Source organism: Salmo trutta, chromosome 22 (genome assembly GCF_901001165.1).
Source record: "Salmo trutta chromosome 22, fSalTru1.1, whole genome shotgun sequence".
Taxonomy (NCBI): Eukaryota; Metazoa; Chordata; class Actinopteri; order Salmoniformes; family Salmonidae; genus Salmo; species Salmo trutta.
The window spans coordinates 12,275,829-12,295,736 of NC_042978.1; the positions used below are offsets into that span (position 1 = coordinate 12,275,829).

Consider the following 19,908-nt stretch of genomic DNA (forward strand, 5'->3'; position numbering starts at 1 on the left):
AGTCACTGAGCTCTTCAGTACGGGCCATTCTACTGCCAATGTTTGTCCATGGCTGTGTGCTCGACTGTATACACCTATCAGCAACAGGTGTATCTGAAATACCCGAATCCACTAATTTGAAGAGGTGCCCACATACTTTTGGCCATGTAGCATATTTCACACCTAGCCACCTGCAACTTCAATAGTGACACAAAAGTGTGTAGACTATAGTAGAAATCAGTTTCCATTAATAGCTCAGTGTTCATGCAGACGGATCTTACATCCACAAGGAATTCCCCCAAGTAAAGCATTACTTCAAAGCCGCTGCCAATCTAAGCATAAAAACGTTTAAAACATAGAAAATTATCCGCTGAACAGCACAGCAGGCGACATCTCATGCCACCCCACCCCCCCTTTCAAAAGATCAAAAAAGCCTTTGCTGCAACTTCAAATAATATTGAGTTAATATTATTCAATGCTGGTCATTTTTCTATTAAATATTTTTTGCCTTTTGCGCTCTGCAATAAGAAAGGTACTTCAAAAACAAATAGTCTCACAATTACAGATCTCTTGGATCCAGAGCTCACCACTTCAGAAACTTTCCTCTGATATCCCCATGCCATTCAACTCCACCAGACTTCTAGTTAACCACCTGTTTCTGAAAAGACCTGTTGAAAAAGCCAAATGGTTCCGAAGGCCATCAAAGGCATTTCAATTCAAAGTTCTTTATTATCAGACTTTAGCGCAGAAAACTTTTCAACTCAAAGTTGAACGACAACGTGAACTGCCACTGTTCCTCTTGGAGACTGTTCCTCTTGGAGACTGTTCCTCTTGGAGACTGTTCCTCTTGCGGTCATTTGATGAGATTTCAGGTCTGAGAGTTGAGATCAACACCGCCACTCGTCCTCCACATCAATCCAATCAAATGAGTTTGGGTATCAAACGGGTTTGGCAAGCGATCAACATTGAGGTGAGGATTTCCTATGTTGCCTGCTTGAAGTGTTCCACACCCTCCCCCCTCTACTTTCTTGTTATCCGCTTTCGAGAGTTAGTGGAAAGTGCTCCCTCAGCCAAGTTGCTTGAGAACTTGTCTTTCTCTGTTAGCTGATCAAAGAGCAAGGTCCTCTGGATAACTGGTCATTCCCTCAGACGGAGGCGTGAGGGTGGAAGGGTAGGTGGGAAAAGGGTTGTGGAGGGAGGGAGTTGTTCCTCGTTTCGTCTTCCTCACGATAGCTCGACCGCTGGCCACCGCCTTCCTCTCGCTTTCGTTCCCATGTGCCGGCAGTGGTCCCTCACTCCCACACGTTCCCTCTTCCTGGCCGTCCGTTCTTTCCATCACTTTCTCTCTCGCGATTGGTTGGTTTCTCTCTCCCGTTGATTTCACACGGTGGTGCTTCAGTTGTAGCAGAGGAAAACAGGTATCCATTTTTTGTTTTTATAATTACCCAGATTAAAATACTGATGAACTAAGCTCAGTTAAAGCCTAGCTCCTCTTCCAACAACCTGAGAAAAGGAAACAATAAGGATATTCAAAATGGCTTCCGCCAACACGATTTTTGGAAGTACTCGTCTGTACAGTAGAGGTCAAATCAATAACAGTTCTTGATTACTCTAGTACCATGGGAATGGGAATAGTTATCTTACACTCTAGTACTGTGACAGTCCAGTCACCCCACCATGTTGGTATGCACGTTCACCCTGGTAAGTCGAATCCTGCGACAGAGCCACGTCGATTTGAGACTTGAACTCGTCACCTAAATAACTGTCCTGTTAAAACAGAAGGAGAGACACCCAATTACATCCAAAACATAATTCTTCCAACTAATGTTTCCTACATTTTTTTCCAGCACTGAGCAAATTTCAGGTCTGCTGAGCACAAACTTGAACGTTGTGAAAATTCAGTGCAACTTCCAGCAGGCGTTTACTGTGAACACTGAGGCTGTACCCGGTTTAAGTAAGTTTTAACAGTGGCCAAGTAGGCTACTGTGGCTATTTGATCATAATGTTGGCCTACTAGAGTGGCCTTCCATCAAAAACAATGGAGAAAATGCATCCCATAACATTTTAACATGGAAATAGTTGTTCTATCATTCAGTCTACAGTAGCAGCCAATGTGTGGTGTTTAATGTAGGACTACATTCCATGAGACTTTAGAAACGAACATGCAGGGCTTGACATTAACCTGTTTATCCACTTGTCCTTCAGACAAGGTGACTGAAAATGTTGTTGTTTGATGCAAGAAACCACCTTACAAAATAAAATGCATTATTATTCCCATACCATTATTACAGAGAATCAGATAAATTATGCTTCCCTCTGCCTACAGGCTACTTAGCTTATTCAAGCCTGTCTCAAAACACAACACTGCCCCTTTGACAAAAAAAGCTCTTTACCTGACTCTCTTTTCAAAGATGTATAGAAATGTACACGCTTTGTTCTCTTGTATGAAGCAATCACTCGAGGCTAAAGGGGACATTGCTTCTAACACATTTCCCTGAGAGTATCAGATGATGTCAGCAATATGAACCTCCACCCAGCATATCAGAGGTGGCATTATTACCATATTGCTTCTTGCTTGATTCAAGCAATATGGCAAAAACATTACATCTAACCAATGGGCAAGGTGAAGCTATTATAATTTTTACTTATACCCATCTAATCCTCTCAGATCTCCACAATCACATAAAGAGTATGGTACGATTTGGGATTGGGCATAGGAGTACGAGGCCAGAGTCTGATTTGGTATTAGATAGTAAAGAGTGGAGTTTAGGCCGGTCTTGTTACCTGGGAAAGTTCAGGCTGGGAGAGGCCAGGCTGGCTCATCTGGGAGGGCTGACTCATGGTGATGTAGCCCTGGGTGAGTGGCCCCTGGGAGAAGGGCTGGGAAGACACGTCCTGGCTGGCCTGGCTGTTGTGCCCGTTGGCCTGCCCGCTGCCACTGTGGTTCCCCATGCCGCGGGTCCTCTGGCGCCCGCCACGCCCTGCTTTGCCCTTCAGCGCCCCACCGCGACCTGGGTGGCACAGAGCACTCACTTATCAAACACACTAACAAACAATGAACATGCATTACAGACGAGAAATAGTAGGGGGATGAGGACATCTCCAAACCCCCATAACACAATATCACCAACAACAGTACCACATGAAGAATACTCTGGTGAGCAACACTGAGACTTCTGGTTATTTGGATACTGTCCAACTTCACAGGGCCAAATACATATTCCACCAGTCAATATATTAACAACTAATAAATAGTTGTTTCGCTTCCTGCTCACCTGCAGCAGGGCCGTTGGCCTGGGCCAGGTAGCCTGGCGGAGGCATGGGGGGCACCACCAAGTTGAAGGGAATAGGCATGTTCATGGCCGCCATGTGGGCTGGCCCAGCCCCAATCATGCCGATCTGATCGTGGGTTTGGAAATACATGTTGGATGGACGCCCTGTAGAAAGAAACACACAGAAAACATGTCACAGTAGTGTGTGAGCGGTCCCATTGTTGTAGGATGCGTTTGTTGCATCTAGCTAATGCAATAAATTCTGGTGCCACCTTACAGTTCTAGAAAGGCATTAGCCTACAGTACCTTCAGAAAGTATTCACAACCTTGACTTTCCCCCCCAAAAATTGTGTTTAAAATGCATTAAAATTTAGATTTTGTCATCACTAGCCTACACACAATACCCCAAAGTGGAATTAAGTTAAAAAAATAATAATACATTAATACAATATGAAATGCTGAAATGTTGAGTCAATAAGTATTCAACCCCTTTCGTATGACAAGTCTAAAAAAACTCAGGAGTAAAAACTCAGTTGCCGGAGAGGAAGGAATCACTCAAGGATTTCACCATGAGGGCAATGGGGACTGTGAAACAGTTAGTTTAATGGCTGTGATAGTTTTCTCCTAACGATGGATCAAAAACATTGTAGTTACTCCACAATACTAACCTAATTGACAGAGGGAAAGGAAGCCTGTACAGAATACATTTTTTCCAAAAACATGCATCCTGTTTGTAATCAAGGCACTAAAGTAAAACTGCAAAAAATGTGCCAAAGCAAGTAACTTTTTTTTGTCTTGAATAAGAAGACAGTGAATCATCCTGAGTGGCCAAGTTACAGTTTTGACTTAAATCTACTTGAAAATGGTTGTCTAGCAATGATCAACAACCAATCTGACAGAACATGAAGAACTGAGAGGAAGAATAAAGGGCAAATGTTGAACAATCCAGGTGTGGAAAGCTCTTAGAGACTTACCCAGAAAGACTCACAGCTGTATGGAGTCAGGGGTGTGAATACTCAAATGAAATGAGATACTTAATTTTCAATAAAATGTGCAAAAATGTCTAAAAACATCTTTTCACTTTGTCATTTTGGGGTATGGGTAAAAACGAATATTTAATTCAGTTGTGAATTCAGGCTCTCACAATAAAATGTGGAATAAGTCAAGGGGTATGAATACTTTGAAGGCACTGTAAATGTTAGCGGGCTATTGAAGAGGTAAAGAACAAGTTAACGCATTTTAAAACAATTAAAACGAAGTGGGTACGGATACAGAGTTTCTGTATCTCAATTTGCCCAGGCTAAAAACACAGATATTTCTGCAGATGTGCAGGATTCTTTTTATGTAGCACTCTGCTGCCTACATAGCTGCTGTGCTGAGTGTTCCGCTGCCGCTCCCCCCTACTTGGTCGCCTTCGTCTGGTCACTGGTGTAGCCTACAAACTTCATGTTGTACACTAAACTGTTCTAAATATTGCATTCCATGCCTCAGTAAGCATAAGCACGACTTCAAGTTCTTTTTTCAGGAGAGGAGTAGGCTACAGCTATGTACATGTTTTACACAAAATACATTAGACATGTTCGTACAAACGTTGTTGCCAGTATTGCAAACATAAGCAGGCAGTCTAGCGATATCATGTTCTTAGCTGCGGAGTTATATGCAGCCATTTACTCTCGCTACGGTACAGCAGCATATATGGCATAACTATGGCACCGGGCGATGCAAAACAAACTTGCCCATTGTCAGACTCTTTTTACCGGTCTGGATAAATGCTCGGCTGCCCAGAGGTGGAACGCAGCAAGACAGACACGCAGTCGAATTAGCGATTGAATTCAATTTTTTCCATCATCAATGCAAACACTGACTAAGTCGCACAGGAGGCAGACATGTATACGATATGGTAGCAACTATAAAGATTAGCCTACATCACACAACACGCTGATTGTTTTTGCTCCAGTGTAGGGCCTGCATCCTGCTTGTGCACCTGCAATATCCGTTACATCAGACAGAAGGTTGTAGCCTTCATAATATATAGGGCTGACCCCATTTAGTCGACTGGTCAATTGTTTTGTCGATAGACCGTTGGTCGACCGATATTTTTTTAGCCAAGCAGACGCAAATATATATTTTTTAATATAGAGCACAAGACACCTGACACCTGTCTGATTCGCGCCTGTCTCAGTGGATTAATCCATTGTGGAGGACGTGGGGATGGCACAGTCCATCCTCTAAGACATGTGCTACTGAAATTGTATGCGTTACACCTGTCTGATTCGGCCAAACTGAGCAATCAGGGGAGAAGGGCCTTGGTTAGAGAGGTGACCAAGAACCCGATGGTCACTGACAGAGCTCCAGAGTTCCTCTGGCCAGACAGAAGCCACTCCTCAGTAAAAGGTACATGACATCTTGCTTGGAGTTTGTCAAAAGGCACCTAAAGGACTCTCAGACCATGAGAAACAAGATTCTCTGGTCTGATGAAACCAAGATTCAACTCTGTGGCCTGAATGTCAAGCGTCACGTCTGGAGGAAACCTGGCCCGTCTGGAGGAAACCGGTGAAGCATGGTGGTGCCAGCATCATGCTGTAGGGATGTTTTTCAGTGGCAGGGACTGGGAGACTAGTCAGGCTCGAAGGAAAGATGAATGGAGCAAAGTACAGAGACATCCTTGATGAAAACCTGCTCCAGAAAGCTCAGGACCTCAGACTGGGGCAAATGTTCACCTTCCAACATGACAATGACCATAAACACACAGCCAAGACAACGCAGGAGTGGCTTCGGAACAAGTTGCTGAATAGTAAAAATTAACAACAAGAAGGAGATCGAGAAAAAGGAGTGTTATTATTCTAAAATATACTTTTTTTTTTAAAAATATGGAACAGAACACTTAATAAATGATAAATAATACCAGAGGCTGTTCTAAAAAAAGAAAATAAGAAAAAGTGTAAAGCCTTTATTATAGCAAAGTAAAGATAAAAAAATATATATATTTTACTTGACATGTCGTTGTGTGATGCTTGGTACTCACGGAATCAGTAGGCTATTAAACAAACATTCAAACAGGCAACAGAAGCAGGATCGGTCTTATTTCTGTAGAGATATATGGATGATTTATAAAGCCAGGTACATTTAACAGTTAGACTATTGATTATAGACCTAACTAAGTTGGGGTTTCCTCTCTCCTCACTTTTCTTAGACAATAAGGCAAAGACTTTTCTCCTCATTCTCCTGCTGCCTCCACAGCATTGTTCTCAACACCAATATGCTGGGTAACTTTGCTATTATGCATAGCAACATGGTCGAGGAAAAGGCACACATTCAACAGCGCACTGATGTATTTCAGAACCGTGTACAGTGACCACTATCCAACGCGGGAGAAAGATAATTTGTTATAAAATAACTATTTTTTTTATTAGATGTTGCACCATTTTTCTTATGTAATATAACCATACAGCCCCCTGCACCTCTCTGATTCAGAGGGGTTGGGTTAAATGCGGAAGAAATTTCAATTGAAGGCATTCAGTTGTACAACTGACTAGGTATCCCCCTTTCCCATATACAATTTCAGTAGCACATGTCAGAGTGATGGACTGCGCCATCCCCATGGCCTCCACAATGGTTTAGTCCACTCAGACAGGTGTCTTGTACACCATGATATAGATATTTTGCTACTGCTCGACTAAAGAAATCTCGGTCGACCAACATCCTGTCAACCAAGCAATCGACTAGTCAACTAAATGGAGTCAGCCCTAAAATCATTCAATCATTTGTTTGTTCATGTCATCACACAGCATGAGTCATTCATGCTTTGAAAATGCAATCAAGCGTTTTAGTTTTAAAATGAAATAACAATTGGGAGCTTTGAATAATTGCTAATGTTTTCCATTAGAACAGACTCTCTGGTACACTTATAATTTCTTAAATTTTTTGTTACAAATGTTCCAAACGGTCAGTAAAATAATATTGTAATCTAATAGAACCTGTTTGGCACAGAATACTCACGCAGAGCTTGCTGCTATACCCTCATTTTTCTTGATCTCCAGTGGCTTACACAACTAAGTCAAGTGTCTTCAACACATTTGACTTCCCCTTTCCCTCCTGAGCAACCAGTAAACATTCCCCCCATTTCGAGTTTATTTTTCACGCCTTCCGTATTAATTTTGCTGACACGTGTTACGGTGGTCAGAGTTTGTTATAACCAATTTATTGATGTGGTTATGATAGGCTATAGGTCAGGCCCTATTGGCCATGTGCATGCGATGCATACATGTTTCACGTAAGAGAGCAAGGAAATTATTTTCCTAAACAAACGAGGGACTTCGGTAACAGAACTTTTCGGTCAGAGTTTAAGAAACTAAATGGTTGTAATTATGTTGCAGCTTCAGCACGGACAGCGCAATAAACACTTGCTGTGCTGTGGTGCCTCTTCGCTGCAACAGGGAGGTTAGAGAGACAACGTGCGACATTCACACAGGCACTCGCTGTAAAAAATAAATAATTACACAGCGTGGTCATCGGCCTCCCACTTGAGTCATTCGTGTGTCTTAATTATTTAATCAAACAGTGTGCTTAAAGCATCAGACCAGCTCTGTGCATTTAGTTGATTTCATTAAAAACACATAGGATGTGTCTATACTGTATATGGGGAAATACAGGTTTAAAAACTTGACAGTTGACTCTCGGTTGAGCAAGATTTTTTTTGTCGGGGACAGCCCTAATAATATATATATATGTTTTGGAATGTTCGTTCAAATCGCTGCAGGGTTTTTAATTTAGCTGTTTAAAAATACGAGTCAGACATCATCATGGTTCAGAAAAGGGTGAGCAAAGAGCGAAACGTGAAGAGAGGAGTGCAAGCAGCAAATACGTTAGAAAAACAAATGTGTGCGTAAAATAACACATGCAGAACGTGATCCGGAACTTTAGCTTTGAGAAAGAGGATTCCGGAGGGCGTGGGCAAAAACTCTGTACCCGTAGCCACGGCCTTATAGAAAAAAAAAGACACTTTCCCACTAACCTGCGCTGCTGCGATCGTAGGCAGACCCAGGGATGAGGGCCTCGCGGGCATCATACATTGCAGTGCTCATGAACCGGGCTCCCTGGAACACAGACAAGGGTTCAATACCCTCGAAAACACAGTGGAACTGCTGTACTGTTGTCATAACATTGCTGTAAATTGCATTACATATCGGCCAAAGTGTTACCGAGTTAAAAGTGTTACTGGGGAAAAATTGTTAAATATTCATTTAAAAAAGGATATGAGGGGAATAGACTCAACGTGGGTTCAATACCCACACTGAAAACGTGCCAACTGTACACTCCGACACATCCAACATATAATGTGTGTTTATGCAAGCGTGATAACTCACAGGGTTGATGGCATTGACCAGCTTGCGGGGCCTGCTGAACTGCATCAGGCTCTCTCTCAGGTTGTTGAGAGGTCCCTCCACCAGAACCTTCTGCTCCTTGTAGTAGTTGAGTAAGTGGTTCCACAGAGGCTGCTTGGACAGGGCCTTTGGGTTGCCCACAATGATCACCCCATACCTGAAAACATACGTTACACACACACACACACGTCAGTGGTAGAAATCTATCTAAGGACAAGGCAGTCTCAAAATGCACCATTTTGTCTACGTTGTCAAGGATGAAAGTGGACAGTGATTCAAATACATTTTTTGATGATGAATTCTATACTGTTCCACCGAGGCTCATCACAATTCATCATCAAGGCTTCTAAACTACCATGACTTTGAACCCCTGACATCCTATGAAGTAACTATTGCTAGGATCCCATTGTCCATTCTAGGTCTTTTATATGTAATTCTATGACTTTGGCCATACAGATTTGAAACTGTCCACCCAGAGAAGCTGTGGTGAGAATGAAGACTAATGGTCCAGATGCTTACTTGGCTCTGGTGAGGGCCACGTTGAGACGGCGCGGGTCGTTAAGGAAGCCGATGCCCTGGTGCTCGTTGGCTCGTACGCACGACAGGATGATAAAGTCCTTCTCCCTGCCCTGGAATGCATCCACGCTGGCGATCTCAACCTCCTGGTAGCAAGACAAGAGGATAGAACAGTGTTGAAACATTGGTCATCGAGACCTGTTGCATTTGGCATTGGTCGAATGGCAACAGGTATCGCCATAAATAGTAACGCAATATTATTTTAAGATTTTATAAATCTGCTACCATCTGCAGAACAATAATAAAGCAAATCGATATCACAAATCATGTTCTTGAGAAGACTGCGACAACAAAAATATATTGAATTGTTCTTTCCCAAGACAGTGCAAGTTCAGCTATACTGCCGTACCTGGTAGAGTTTTGTGTGGAGGGAACCACTGAACTGCATGTACTGCACCAGGTAGGACCTCTGGCCCTCGTAGGGGGTGATGATGCCTATCTGGTCAGGCTTGGCCCCAGCCTTCAGCAGCCTGGTTGTGATCTTCTCCACGTTGGCCGCCTCAGTTCTGGGGAGAGGACAGTGTTTAAAATTGTTCCATTCAAACTAAATGAAGAGACGCACTCTATGTGCATTTCAAAATAGCAATCAATTCTGTTGGTACTTTGAGATGAACCTTGACAGGACTGTTAGCCGTACCTGTTCAGGTAGGACGTTCCAGAGCTGGCTATTTCCTCCTGGCCTTGAGTTACATAGAAGAACATGGGCTTGTCTGGCTGCGGCCACTGGAAGTCAAAGCCTTTCTTGATGCGGTCAGCTTCCCAGGATAAACAGAGAATTTGTCAACATGGTTAGTATGGGAATTCAGTGAGATTGTGAACAAACCTAAAAATGGCAATTTTATTCAACAGCAAATACGTGCCCAAAAGCATGGGCACGGCCTAACAAACTTCCACAGTAGAGTAAATGCTTTCTACTCAGTGTATGAACACAAACACCGCTTGAATCCAACGCGGATATACACTGCTACCTCTAGATCTTCTAGGGGTGAACAAACACACTTTCTACAAAAACCTCACATGTTCTAGATAATAAGTGTGAATTATTTTGAAATTATTATATATATTTTTTTACACATGACCAATTCAAAAGCTATAATATGACCAAGAAGCCTGGTGAAAACGTCTAACTCACCAGCGGTGACTCCGTTCTGCAGGGAGCCCTCGTAGAAGATGTTGGACGGGAAAGAGCTGAGGGCCGGGTGCATACGGTACTGCACCTGCAGACGAATGGGCCTGATGCCCAGCACCACCAGACGCTCAAACAGAGACTGGGACAGGCCTGCTTTGGCTGCCTTCTTACACATCACTACTGGGCCCAGCTGGCAGTGGTCTCCCACCAGAATGAGCTGTGAAGGGGGGAATTAATGATGAAATGACAATCAATTAACCAAACATTCTCGTGGGCTTTTACATTGTTTTCGTCTGGATTGAGTAGGTCACGGACAATTGACCTAGTTGAGCTGTTTATCTTGAGCATAAATTGGTGTGTGGTTGTACCTGCTTGGCACCCAGGACCACAGGCACCATGCACTCTGGCTCGGTGGCCTGGGTGCTCTCATCAATCAGGATCGAGCGGAACTGCATCTTGGCCAGGCGTGGATCTCCTGCCCCGACACAGGTACAGCAGATCACATCCGCATTCTGCCGAGGGACAGAAGAGGAACAGTGGTTAACAGGTTAACAGTTGGTTTGAAATTATAGGAACGGGGAACCCACATCATCTTCGCTAGGTCCAAAAAAAAACGTTCTACTTGACAGCACCTGATACTGCTGTGACATATCGGGCAACAAAGGTGTAATTGTTGTAAAAGTCCTCCTCACCGTGAGCAGCTCTCGCTCAGCGGTGCGCTTCAGGGCCCGGTAACGCTTCTCGTCAGCAGACGACAGCTCCCCGGTCTCATCCTTCAGCTGCTGCAGCTTCTGCAGCTCTGGCATACTGAGGGTCACACCAGACACAGAGCAGGCAAAGTGGGTTGAGTCATTAGTAGCCTTGTCGAGAACCTGGCTTCCCTAATCGGAAAACCTGGTGCAGTTAATGGCAGAAAGTAGTTCCAAAGGGGTATAAAGTCGGAGTGAATCAGTGACGCCTCACAACACCTCAAACCAATTATATGCCTTGTTTGGGCGGAGCTCTGAAGGTGCCCACTAGAATAGTGCCGTAGGAGCAACGGTTCTCCATCTCACTACAAACCGCGTATGCGGCGGCAATTCCTTGAGAGTTAAGGACACAAACCTGATCCTTGATTACTGACATCAGATGAGAAACTACTATTACCATTGATTCCTCCACGTTCAATAAATCAGACTGCCACACTAAACTATTACCACAGCCTGTAGGTAGACACGCCATAACTTCTCTTTTTTTGTAGGGTGCAGAGAAGTTGTAATGCCTTCGACTCGATTTGTGTATAGAGCACATTTCTTCCAAAACACAATTCAGTTTTTTCTGCGATGTTGCAAACTAGCATACGCAACAACTCTCTGCAAGTGTGGCCACGGTCACACGTGAGAGTGACGGTTCTTGAAATTGAACATCCAATAAAATGTAGCTGGAAGCCATCAGACCAATCAAGTCATTTCTGATGATATAAAATTCTCCAGACTCCAAATGAGGTGTGACAACAATGCGATTTGGAGGTATGGCTACGCAAAACTAAGTCTGTGGTTACATTCCCCTGCTCAGACGTTGCATGCATTAACCAATGTTTACGTGCAAAGTCATCGACAGTGTCATCGACTTACAGATTGCTATAACAATGTGGTTAGCGGATACTTAAAATACTTATCCAGCCGTTTTAAGATTTGGCATGAGTAAGCAAAGCCTGAGCAGAGGAACACCTCCATTAGAAACACACAGAATTAGAGTTATTATATCAAAAGTCTGGCAGATCTATTCCGTGGTTCTGTTGGAAGTACTTAAAAAAAATCCATCCATCCCACCATTTCCATAATTCTTTGATATTCAAAACAGGGATAATACATTGCTACAAGCATTAACATGAGTGATTACGAGAGCACTACTACGTGTAGGATACAATTTCAGACAGTGCTAACAAAGACTTCATTTCCCAGCATGCCCCACCTGTCCATGTTGCGGATCTGGTTGTGCAGCGCCAGGAATGAGACGGGGGAGTCGATGGCCTCTCTGCTCTTAGCACACAGCCGGACCACCTTCAGACCTGACATGTGGATCTTCTCAGTCAGCTGGTCCACCGCGATGTTACTGGGAGCACACACCAGCACGGGTCTGCAGGAACCAAACACAACAGACGAACGCAGAAAGCTAGGACAACGCGGAGATGCTTTTGATGAGCGTCGCTTCAGATGCTCGTTAAGTACGATACACTTGCTGTAAGTCGTTCTAGATGAGAGCTTCCGCTTAACAACTTGAAAGTAAACTGCACACGAAAATGCTTTTAAAAAAGACACATATGCATAGTGAGTGTTACCCATCTTACCCGTTGCCCTGCCTGGCGAGCTGGTACACTATGGTGGCAGATGTGACAGTTTTCCCAGTGCCGGGGGGGCCTTGGATAAGACTGAGGGGTCTTTGCAGCACAGTCTTCACAGCATACACCTATTTTAAACACACAAATCAAAACATTTATGAAAGCTGCGCAAAGAGCACATGGTAGTACGGGGAATTAACAGCCAACTCCAAATGAAGTTCTTCATGATTATAAGACGACATTACTATAATAAGGTTTCCCCATTAACCTGTCTGGGCTAGGGGGCAGTATTTTCACGGCCGGATGAAAAACGTACCCAATTTAAACAGGTTACTACTCTGGCCCAGAAACTAGAATATGCATATTATTAGTAGATTTGGATAGAAAACACTCTGAAGTTTATAAAACTGTTTGAATGGTGTCTGTGAGTATAACAGAACTCATATGGCAGGCAAAAATCTGAGAAAAATCCAAGCAGGAAGTGAAAAGTCTGAGAATTGTAGTTCTTCTTTTGATTCTCTATCGAAGCTACAGTGTCTGTGGGGTGACGTTGCACTTCCTAAAGCTTCCATTGGCTGTCTAAAGCCTTCAGAAAGTAGTTTGAGCATTTTTCTGTCACTGGGCAGATAATAGGAGCTCAGTTACTGAGTGGTCTGCCTGGCAACAAAGGGATTGGATATGCTTGGTACCGCGAGCGCGGCCGTCCTTTTTCTTCTTGAATGAATATGCTATTGTCCAGTTGGAATATTATTGCAATTTTACGTTAAAAATACCATAAAGATTGATTTTAAACAGCGTTTGACATGCTTCTAAATATGGTAATGGAACATTTTGACTTTGTCTCTCGTTCCGCTCGCGCGTTATGCCTTTGGAAATGTAAATAAGTGATCTGTACAAACAAAACGGAGGTATTTGTACATAAATATGGATTATTTCGAACAAAAACAACAGTTCTTGTGGAAGTAGCAGTCCTGGGAGTGCATTCTGACGAAGATCAGCAAAGGTAAGAGCATATTTCTAATACTAATTCTGAGTTTAGGTTGCCTCGAACTTGGCGGGTGTCTGAATAGCTCACCGTGATGGCTGAGCTATGTACTCAGAATATTGAAAAATGTGCTTTCTCCGGAAAGCTATTTTAAAATCTGACACAGCGGTTGCATCCAGGGGTAGTCTATCTATAATTCTTAAAATAATTGTTATATATTTTGTCAACGATTATGATGAGTATTTTTGTAAATTGATGTGCTCATTCACCGGACGTTTTGGTGGGAATACATTTTCTGAACATCACGCGCCAATGTAAAATGCTGTTTTTGGATATAAATATGAACTTTATCGAACAAAACATATATGTATTGTGTAACATAATGTCCTAGGAGTGTCATCTGATGAAGATCGTTAAAGGTTAGTGCTTCATTTAGCTGTGTTTTGGGTTTTATTGACACATATCATTGCTTGGAAAATGGCTGTGTGATTATTTTTGTCTATGTACTCTCCTAACATAATCTAATGTTTTGCTTTTGCTGTAAAGCCTTTTTGAAATCGGACAATGTGGTTAGATTAACGAGAAGTTTATCTTTAAAATGGTGTAAAATAGTTGTATGTTTGAGAAAGTTGAATTATGACATTTTGTTGTTTTTGAATTTGCCGCCCTGATATTTCACTGGCTGTGTCCCGCACGTGGGATGCTAGCCCATAGAAGTTAATAAGAGGAAATGTCTACTTTTTTGTGACCATTCATTCACTAAAACAAATGGTTAAAAAGTCAAACAAGTTCAGTTTCAGGCAGTCAGGTTGGTCAGGTCAGTGAGGTGTTAAGAGTATGTGTGTGGGTCAGACCTGAGAGTGGTTGAGGTCGGGCAGGCCCTGGGCAGTGAAGCGTTTGGGCAGCTGACACTTGATGATGACATCCTCCACCTCGTGGCCCAGCAGCTTGTGGTAGATGTAGCCCGACACGGACGTCTCGTCCACAGCAAAGGTCTTCAGGGCACTCTGCATTCTGAAACCCAGTGGAAGCCAATGGGTTATAGTGGCGATAAAGAGTGATGTGATTAACAATAATAATACAAGCTAGTACCTTCATATCATGTCTTATTCATTCAATTCTTCAATATACGTCAGGAGTTAACGTTAGGGATAAATCATGTGAAATGCTGCTGAAGCTAAAAAAAAAAAATCAGTACTCTGGAAGTCACGTTAAGAACACCAGAGCATCAACAACCAAAGTAGAACTGATTAAATATTATGATCTGCCTGTCACACCTGTCAAAGGAAGTGGACTTCCACACGAAATCCACCTGGTAGTTGTGGGTTATTTCCACAGGAGCTCCGACACTGCTGCGCAATTCTATAGCAATCTCATCTCCATAGTCTTTCACAAAGGGTGCTAAGGAAATAAGTACAGCAAAATAGCCTTTCCTCCTTGTGGAATGTTAGAAAGAAAAAGACGTCCGTCCCCCACACACTTGAACGGGGCTAATAGTAGGGAAGAAAAGAAGGTCTACAAAACTGTAGATTTTCCCCTACATTAGCATATATCAGATACACTAGACAGGTGCAAACTAGAGGGGCATTAACTAATGGATGGGCTTCTCCTAAGGGAGTTCTATGGTGTATTGAACCCTTAATAATTTGGTTTAAATTAGGTAATTATCTCCCAATAAAATATTATTTATTTCTGCAAGCCTTTGAACATTGCAACCCAATAACGTGGCTAGTATCATTAGACTGATTACCTCACGTTTTGCATTGGTTACTAAGAACTAGTCTGCATTTGAGACATTGAGAATGTTCAGATTGGCTGATAAGTTGAGACACAAAATAGCTTCTTTTTTTTCTGACCCCCATCATGGAAAAATAAAGATGGAGAGGTGGATCCTATTTGTTAAAAACGGACCACTATGAAAAGGTGGTCAGAAGGTAGAGATGAGCAACCACTGAAGAATTCAAGTTTTTCTTCAGAATGGTCTTTTAGTTAAAGGATACTGTCTGGGACTTTGATGACATGGCCGATGCCCTTCCAAAGTGGGGCCAGGTCTCCTTTGTAGCGCAGACAAATCTCATCTCCCTGCATCAGCCGCATGTCTGTACAAACCACCACAAACAGAGACACATTAGAAACACTTTGCTCAAAACTATATCACAAAATATACGAATAATGGTTCCAATGAGACGGACAAAATACAATACCGTACACACACGGCACAAAACGAACACACCACCAGGGATGCAGGTATGGGATGCGTGGGATGCAAGGGTTCTCTATGCACAGCAGAACAACTGGTAGACAGAAAAGTCAATTGAAAGAATTACCACCTGAATCCGTCTTGGGCAAGGAGAAATAGGCAATCCGCTTTTTATTCAGCCCCAGGTCCCACCTGACCGTTATATTATCTTGGGTCTATGAAGAGTTCCAGATGAGAACAAGGGAAACAATAGGACAAATGATTAGTCATAATGTTATTAGCTACACAAAAGAAAACTCAGCCCCCCTGCTATGTTCAAGTACAATTTCCTTTTCTTTGAACATGCATCGTTCCCTGAACATGTTCATTGATTTGACAAATTTGGCAGGGTTATAGCAAGGTTTCCACCATTATGATTTTACCTCACACAAGACAGATAAAGTACTGCATGTAAACATTTAATAGAGTGTGTATGTTGTAGTAGGCAGTTGCACAGTAGACTCATGTGTGACTGACCTTTTGTTGACTTAAAGGGGAGCTTATGGATGATCTTGGGCCCAATAAAATCCATTTTATTTTTTGACTAATTCTGTTTTTCCATGTTTCAGATTTCCTGGGGTTTTTCTGGTTTTCGCTCTCTAAAACACACCTTTTTTTAAATTGATATAAAAAAACAAGACAAAATTGGATGTTCCAAATCTACAACAATGCTTAAAATGCATCAGAAGACCCCATTTGAGGTCTGGGAGAAAGAAAAAAAAAAATCCAAAAATGTAACATTCTTAGGTGTAGATACCCTTTAATTCAAGTGCGCACCAGCAAGAGACTTGTTTGGTTTTTCTGTAGTACACATGTGAGTGCAGTGTTTGCTAAACAAATCACCACTGGATTGATGCAAATAATCATGATATCATTCTGCCAGGTAGGCCTAATCTACTTTTCAATTGATATTTCATTGAGAACGTTTTTGGGAAAGCCTTTCCATCTACCAGATGATAGTTATCATTAGCATCATTGCTATCGGCCACACAAAGTGGTAGACAAATGCGCACACAGACAGGGGCATTCCCATGCTGCCTCTTCAGAATGTTGAAGGAAAAAAACTGAATCAACACATGACTACAAAGTTCAATACATTTAGTCGATTTCCTAATATGTTCAATACACTTTTGAATATTGTTTAATATCTGCGTTCCGTGATTCCGTCCGGGTTCTCCGCATCGCAGATTTTTAAAGGGCCTTAATTATCTAAGGGGATGTGGAGGCTATACCTGGGACTCTTTAAGTTTTTTGTCGTAGTCGGCCTCCAGTTTGACAAGGGGGCCGAAGATGTTCTGGTACTGGTAGGCATCCTCGTAGCGCAGCAGCACATGCTGAGGCTCCTCGTCTACACCGGGCTTCTCCAGATCCTCCAGAGTGGCTGTTGGATTGTCCTGAGACAAGAGGATGCACAGGTTCAAGCTTTCATGCACGTTCATATATGGTAACACTGACTGATTCCTCCTACAGCTACTAATAGGCGTTGGTAGGGACTGTCCCTGCCTAGTTTTGTTGCCCTTCTGCCCCAAAAGAGGCCTTGATTTGTTGAATGAACCCCCCCCCCCCCCCCCCCCCAGTATGATGCTGTGGTGTTTCATGGTTATTTCTGAAGTTAAGCTACATGTACAGTGCGTTGTCGACTTCATGGCCCTGGATGGGTTGAGTCAGCCCAGTACCTTCCAGAGCTCCTCTAGCTTGTTGATCTGTTGGGCAGTAATCTGGCGGGCCCGGAGCTGCTCCTGCTCCGAGGGGATCTTCACCAGCCAAGACAGGAAGCAGCGGTCCTGGATCAGCGGCTGCCACTGGGAGCTGTCCCAGTTTATGTCTTTCAGGCTGCTCTGACTGGCACATGGCTGCCTAAGAGCACAAACATTTGGATACAGACAATATACACTTGCGTTATCGAAAGTCTGTTCGACAGAAGATTGTGCTGATCTCTTGCCATAATAGGACATACTCAAATCAAAGTTTATAAGTCACATACACAGTTTATAGCAGGTATAAACGGTGCAGAGAAATGCTTACTTGCAAGCTCTTCGCTGCACCTTTTAAACGTGCTGTAAACGGTGTAAGTGACAAATAAGCGTTGATTTGATACTTACGTTTACATCACGGTCTCTATGGCAACACACGTGTGTATACGGTCAAATCTATGGTAATAACACACACACAATCAGTCTCTCTATCACACCACACACACAGTGTTGGCCATCATTCCCTCTTTTTCAGCCCATTATACACACCTGCACAGCAGCACCACCACAGAGTCGGCCTTGGCGGGTATGAAGCCCAGGAGGAAGACGTTGCGACAGCCACAGTTGTAGCACTCCAACACCGTCTCGCCCAGCGGCCCGTCTTTGTGCAGAGTCACCTCTTTGCATTTGGCTCTCACCAAGTGGTTTACGATGTGGCTGAACAAGAGCATGGGAGACGATCAACTTACATGCGGCACGCATGTTATGAACGCATATTTTTTGGGTGGATATGATGCTGTCGTGTTGCATACCTGCCAGATGTATTGCCACGTCCATTGCAGAACCACTTCTTGCTTGTGTTGCAGTACACCACACAAGCAGGATCATGGATGCCACAGTAACTGAAAAAAGAAACATAGCAACAGGCCCTTTTATGACTTCTAGGTCATACGTATTTACTCCTAATCGGGTGCAGCAGCACTGAAAGCAATAACAGAGTTATAATACGTTTATATTACAACAGTTATTATTTTACAAACTACCTGCAGGCATGCAGTGGGAGGTCTTTAGTGTAATAGGTGTCCTCTTCATCCTCCTCAAAGTTCAACTCAGAGAGGAGTTGGCTCGCCTTGGCAACATCATCAACCCCTCCATTGTGAAGCCCTTCATTAGGACCATTCACCTACAGATGGAGTATGGTTGAATTAAGACTGCAACAAGGCCACAAATGTAAGTATTGCTATGGCACTACGTAACGTTAGAAACACATTTTATTTGCCACTACTATGAACACATACAACTTTAAAAGGGTACATACGGTGGGTAAAACAACACAAGCAAACTTTTAATTTGTGTACATATTTTTTTGGTTTGTAGTCAAACCACTTGATGAACACTTGGAACTGCTGCAGAACGTCGTTACCCACATCGGCACTGTTGTTGTTAGTTAGCAATTTTAGCATGACCAACATTTAGCACGTTTTGGGCCTTTCATCTTGGAGTGGAGGAAGTCAATGTGTGGCGATACGGTGGTAGACAAGAAGCTAAGTTAGTTAGCTAACGCTACCTTATACTGCTAGCTATCACTAACTTTGTAATAGTCAGCCAAGTGACGTGTAAACAGTGATTGATACATATAACGCTAGCTAGTTAGCAATATTCCAGTGTGTTAGCAAACAAGTTAGCTAGCTAGTACGATAACTGGCTAACAACGCTTTATAATATTAGCTGGCTAGCTAACTGTTGATAGCGTAAGCAAACAGTCAACATTGTTGGTGGTGGCGAGCAAGCAAACTAACGCGTTACTTGTTAGTTCGCGTGTTTGGCTAGCTAACTGTTGACATGAAGAATACAAACCTGATTGTCCAGCTGGCTCTGGGTGTGGCCTTGAGTTTGTGTCTGGCTAGGTAGGGTAAAATCGGTAAACTCGTACTCCGAGCCCTGGGTATCTGCTCCAAGTAGCTCCGCTTCTTCGGTGTCCAGGAAGGTGAGCGTTTGAGAACTCGGCCCGTACGCTTCCACACTCATCTCGACACAAGTTGCGCTGACTAAACGGACTCCGATGCGGCGATGAAATATGATCAAGATCCTCAGTGATATGTTTATCAATGCTGATATTTGTGATCACCGCTTCTGCTTCGAGTCTGATTTGAACCTAAACAAAATTCTAACCGCACCAGAAATTAAACCGAAAACAACTCGAGGCGCCTGAACTCCAACACCAAACAGTGACGAACTTCCTAGACACACAACGTGCATAGAGCACACAAATGCAAATGAAGGAGGATGAAACTATTAATGATGGATATTGGTGACAATCTATTTTTTAT

The 19,908-nt window shown here is 43.0% G+C and overlaps 1 protein-coding gene across 4 annotated transcripts; it reads right to left on the reverse strand.

The window, feature by feature from the left end:
* Window positions 1-479: 479 nt before the first annotated feature.
* Window positions 480-19,821, reverse strand: LOC115158097 (regulator of nonsense transcripts 1). 4 transcript variants are annotated; one of them, XM_029706627.1, is made up of 24 exons: window positions 19,436-19,821; window positions 18,622-18,761; window positions 18,391-18,480; window positions 18,128-18,295; window positions 17,561-17,741; window positions 17,117-17,278; window positions 15,976-16,060; window positions 15,646-15,744; window positions 14,923-15,031; window positions 14,500-14,659; window positions 12,670-12,788; window positions 12,294-12,458; window positions 11,033-11,147; window positions 10,709-10,852; window positions 10,344-10,557; window positions 9,849-9,966; window positions 9,561-9,717; window positions 9,155-9,297; window positions 8,618-8,792; window positions 8,266-8,347; window positions 3,255-3,416; window positions 2,764-2,990; window positions 1,624-1,746; window positions 480-1,482 (listed from the first exon to the last, which is right to left on the reverse strand). In XM_029706627.1, exons 1-23 carry the CDS (start codon window positions 19,604-19,606, stop codon window positions 1,627-1,629), a joined length of 3,306 nt encoding a protein of 1,101 aa, XP_029562487.1. In that variant the 5' UTR covers window positions 19,607-19,821; the 3' UTR covers window positions 480-1,482; window positions 1,624-1,626. The 4 variants fall into 4 exon arrangements, with proteins under 4 accessions (XP_029562487.1, XP_029562483.1, XP_029562486.1 ...); XM_029706623.1 differs by having other exon boundaries at window positions 14,923-15,046; window positions 19,436-19,820; XM_029706626.1 differs by having other exon boundaries at window positions 15,973-16,060; window positions 19,436-19,820.
* Window positions 19,822-19,908: the final 87 nt, after the last annotated feature.

What these genes read in the sequence shown, in the direction of transcription:
- LOC115158097 (XM_029706622.1), bottom strand. Translation starts at nt 19,606, where the DNA reads ATGAGTGTGGAAGCGTACGGGCCGAGTTCTCAAACGCTCACCTTCCTG. An exon ending in GCCCAAGACGGATTCAGGTG is followed by an intron (nt 15,745 to 15,972) that starts GTAATTCTTTCA and finishes TGGTTTGTACAG; the next exon opens with ACATGCGGCTGATGCAGGGA. An exon ending in GCAGAACGGAGTCACCGCTG is followed by an intron (nt 9,967 to 10,343) that starts GTGAGTTAGACG and finishes TATCCTGGGAAG; the next exon opens with CTGACCGCATCAAGAAAGGC.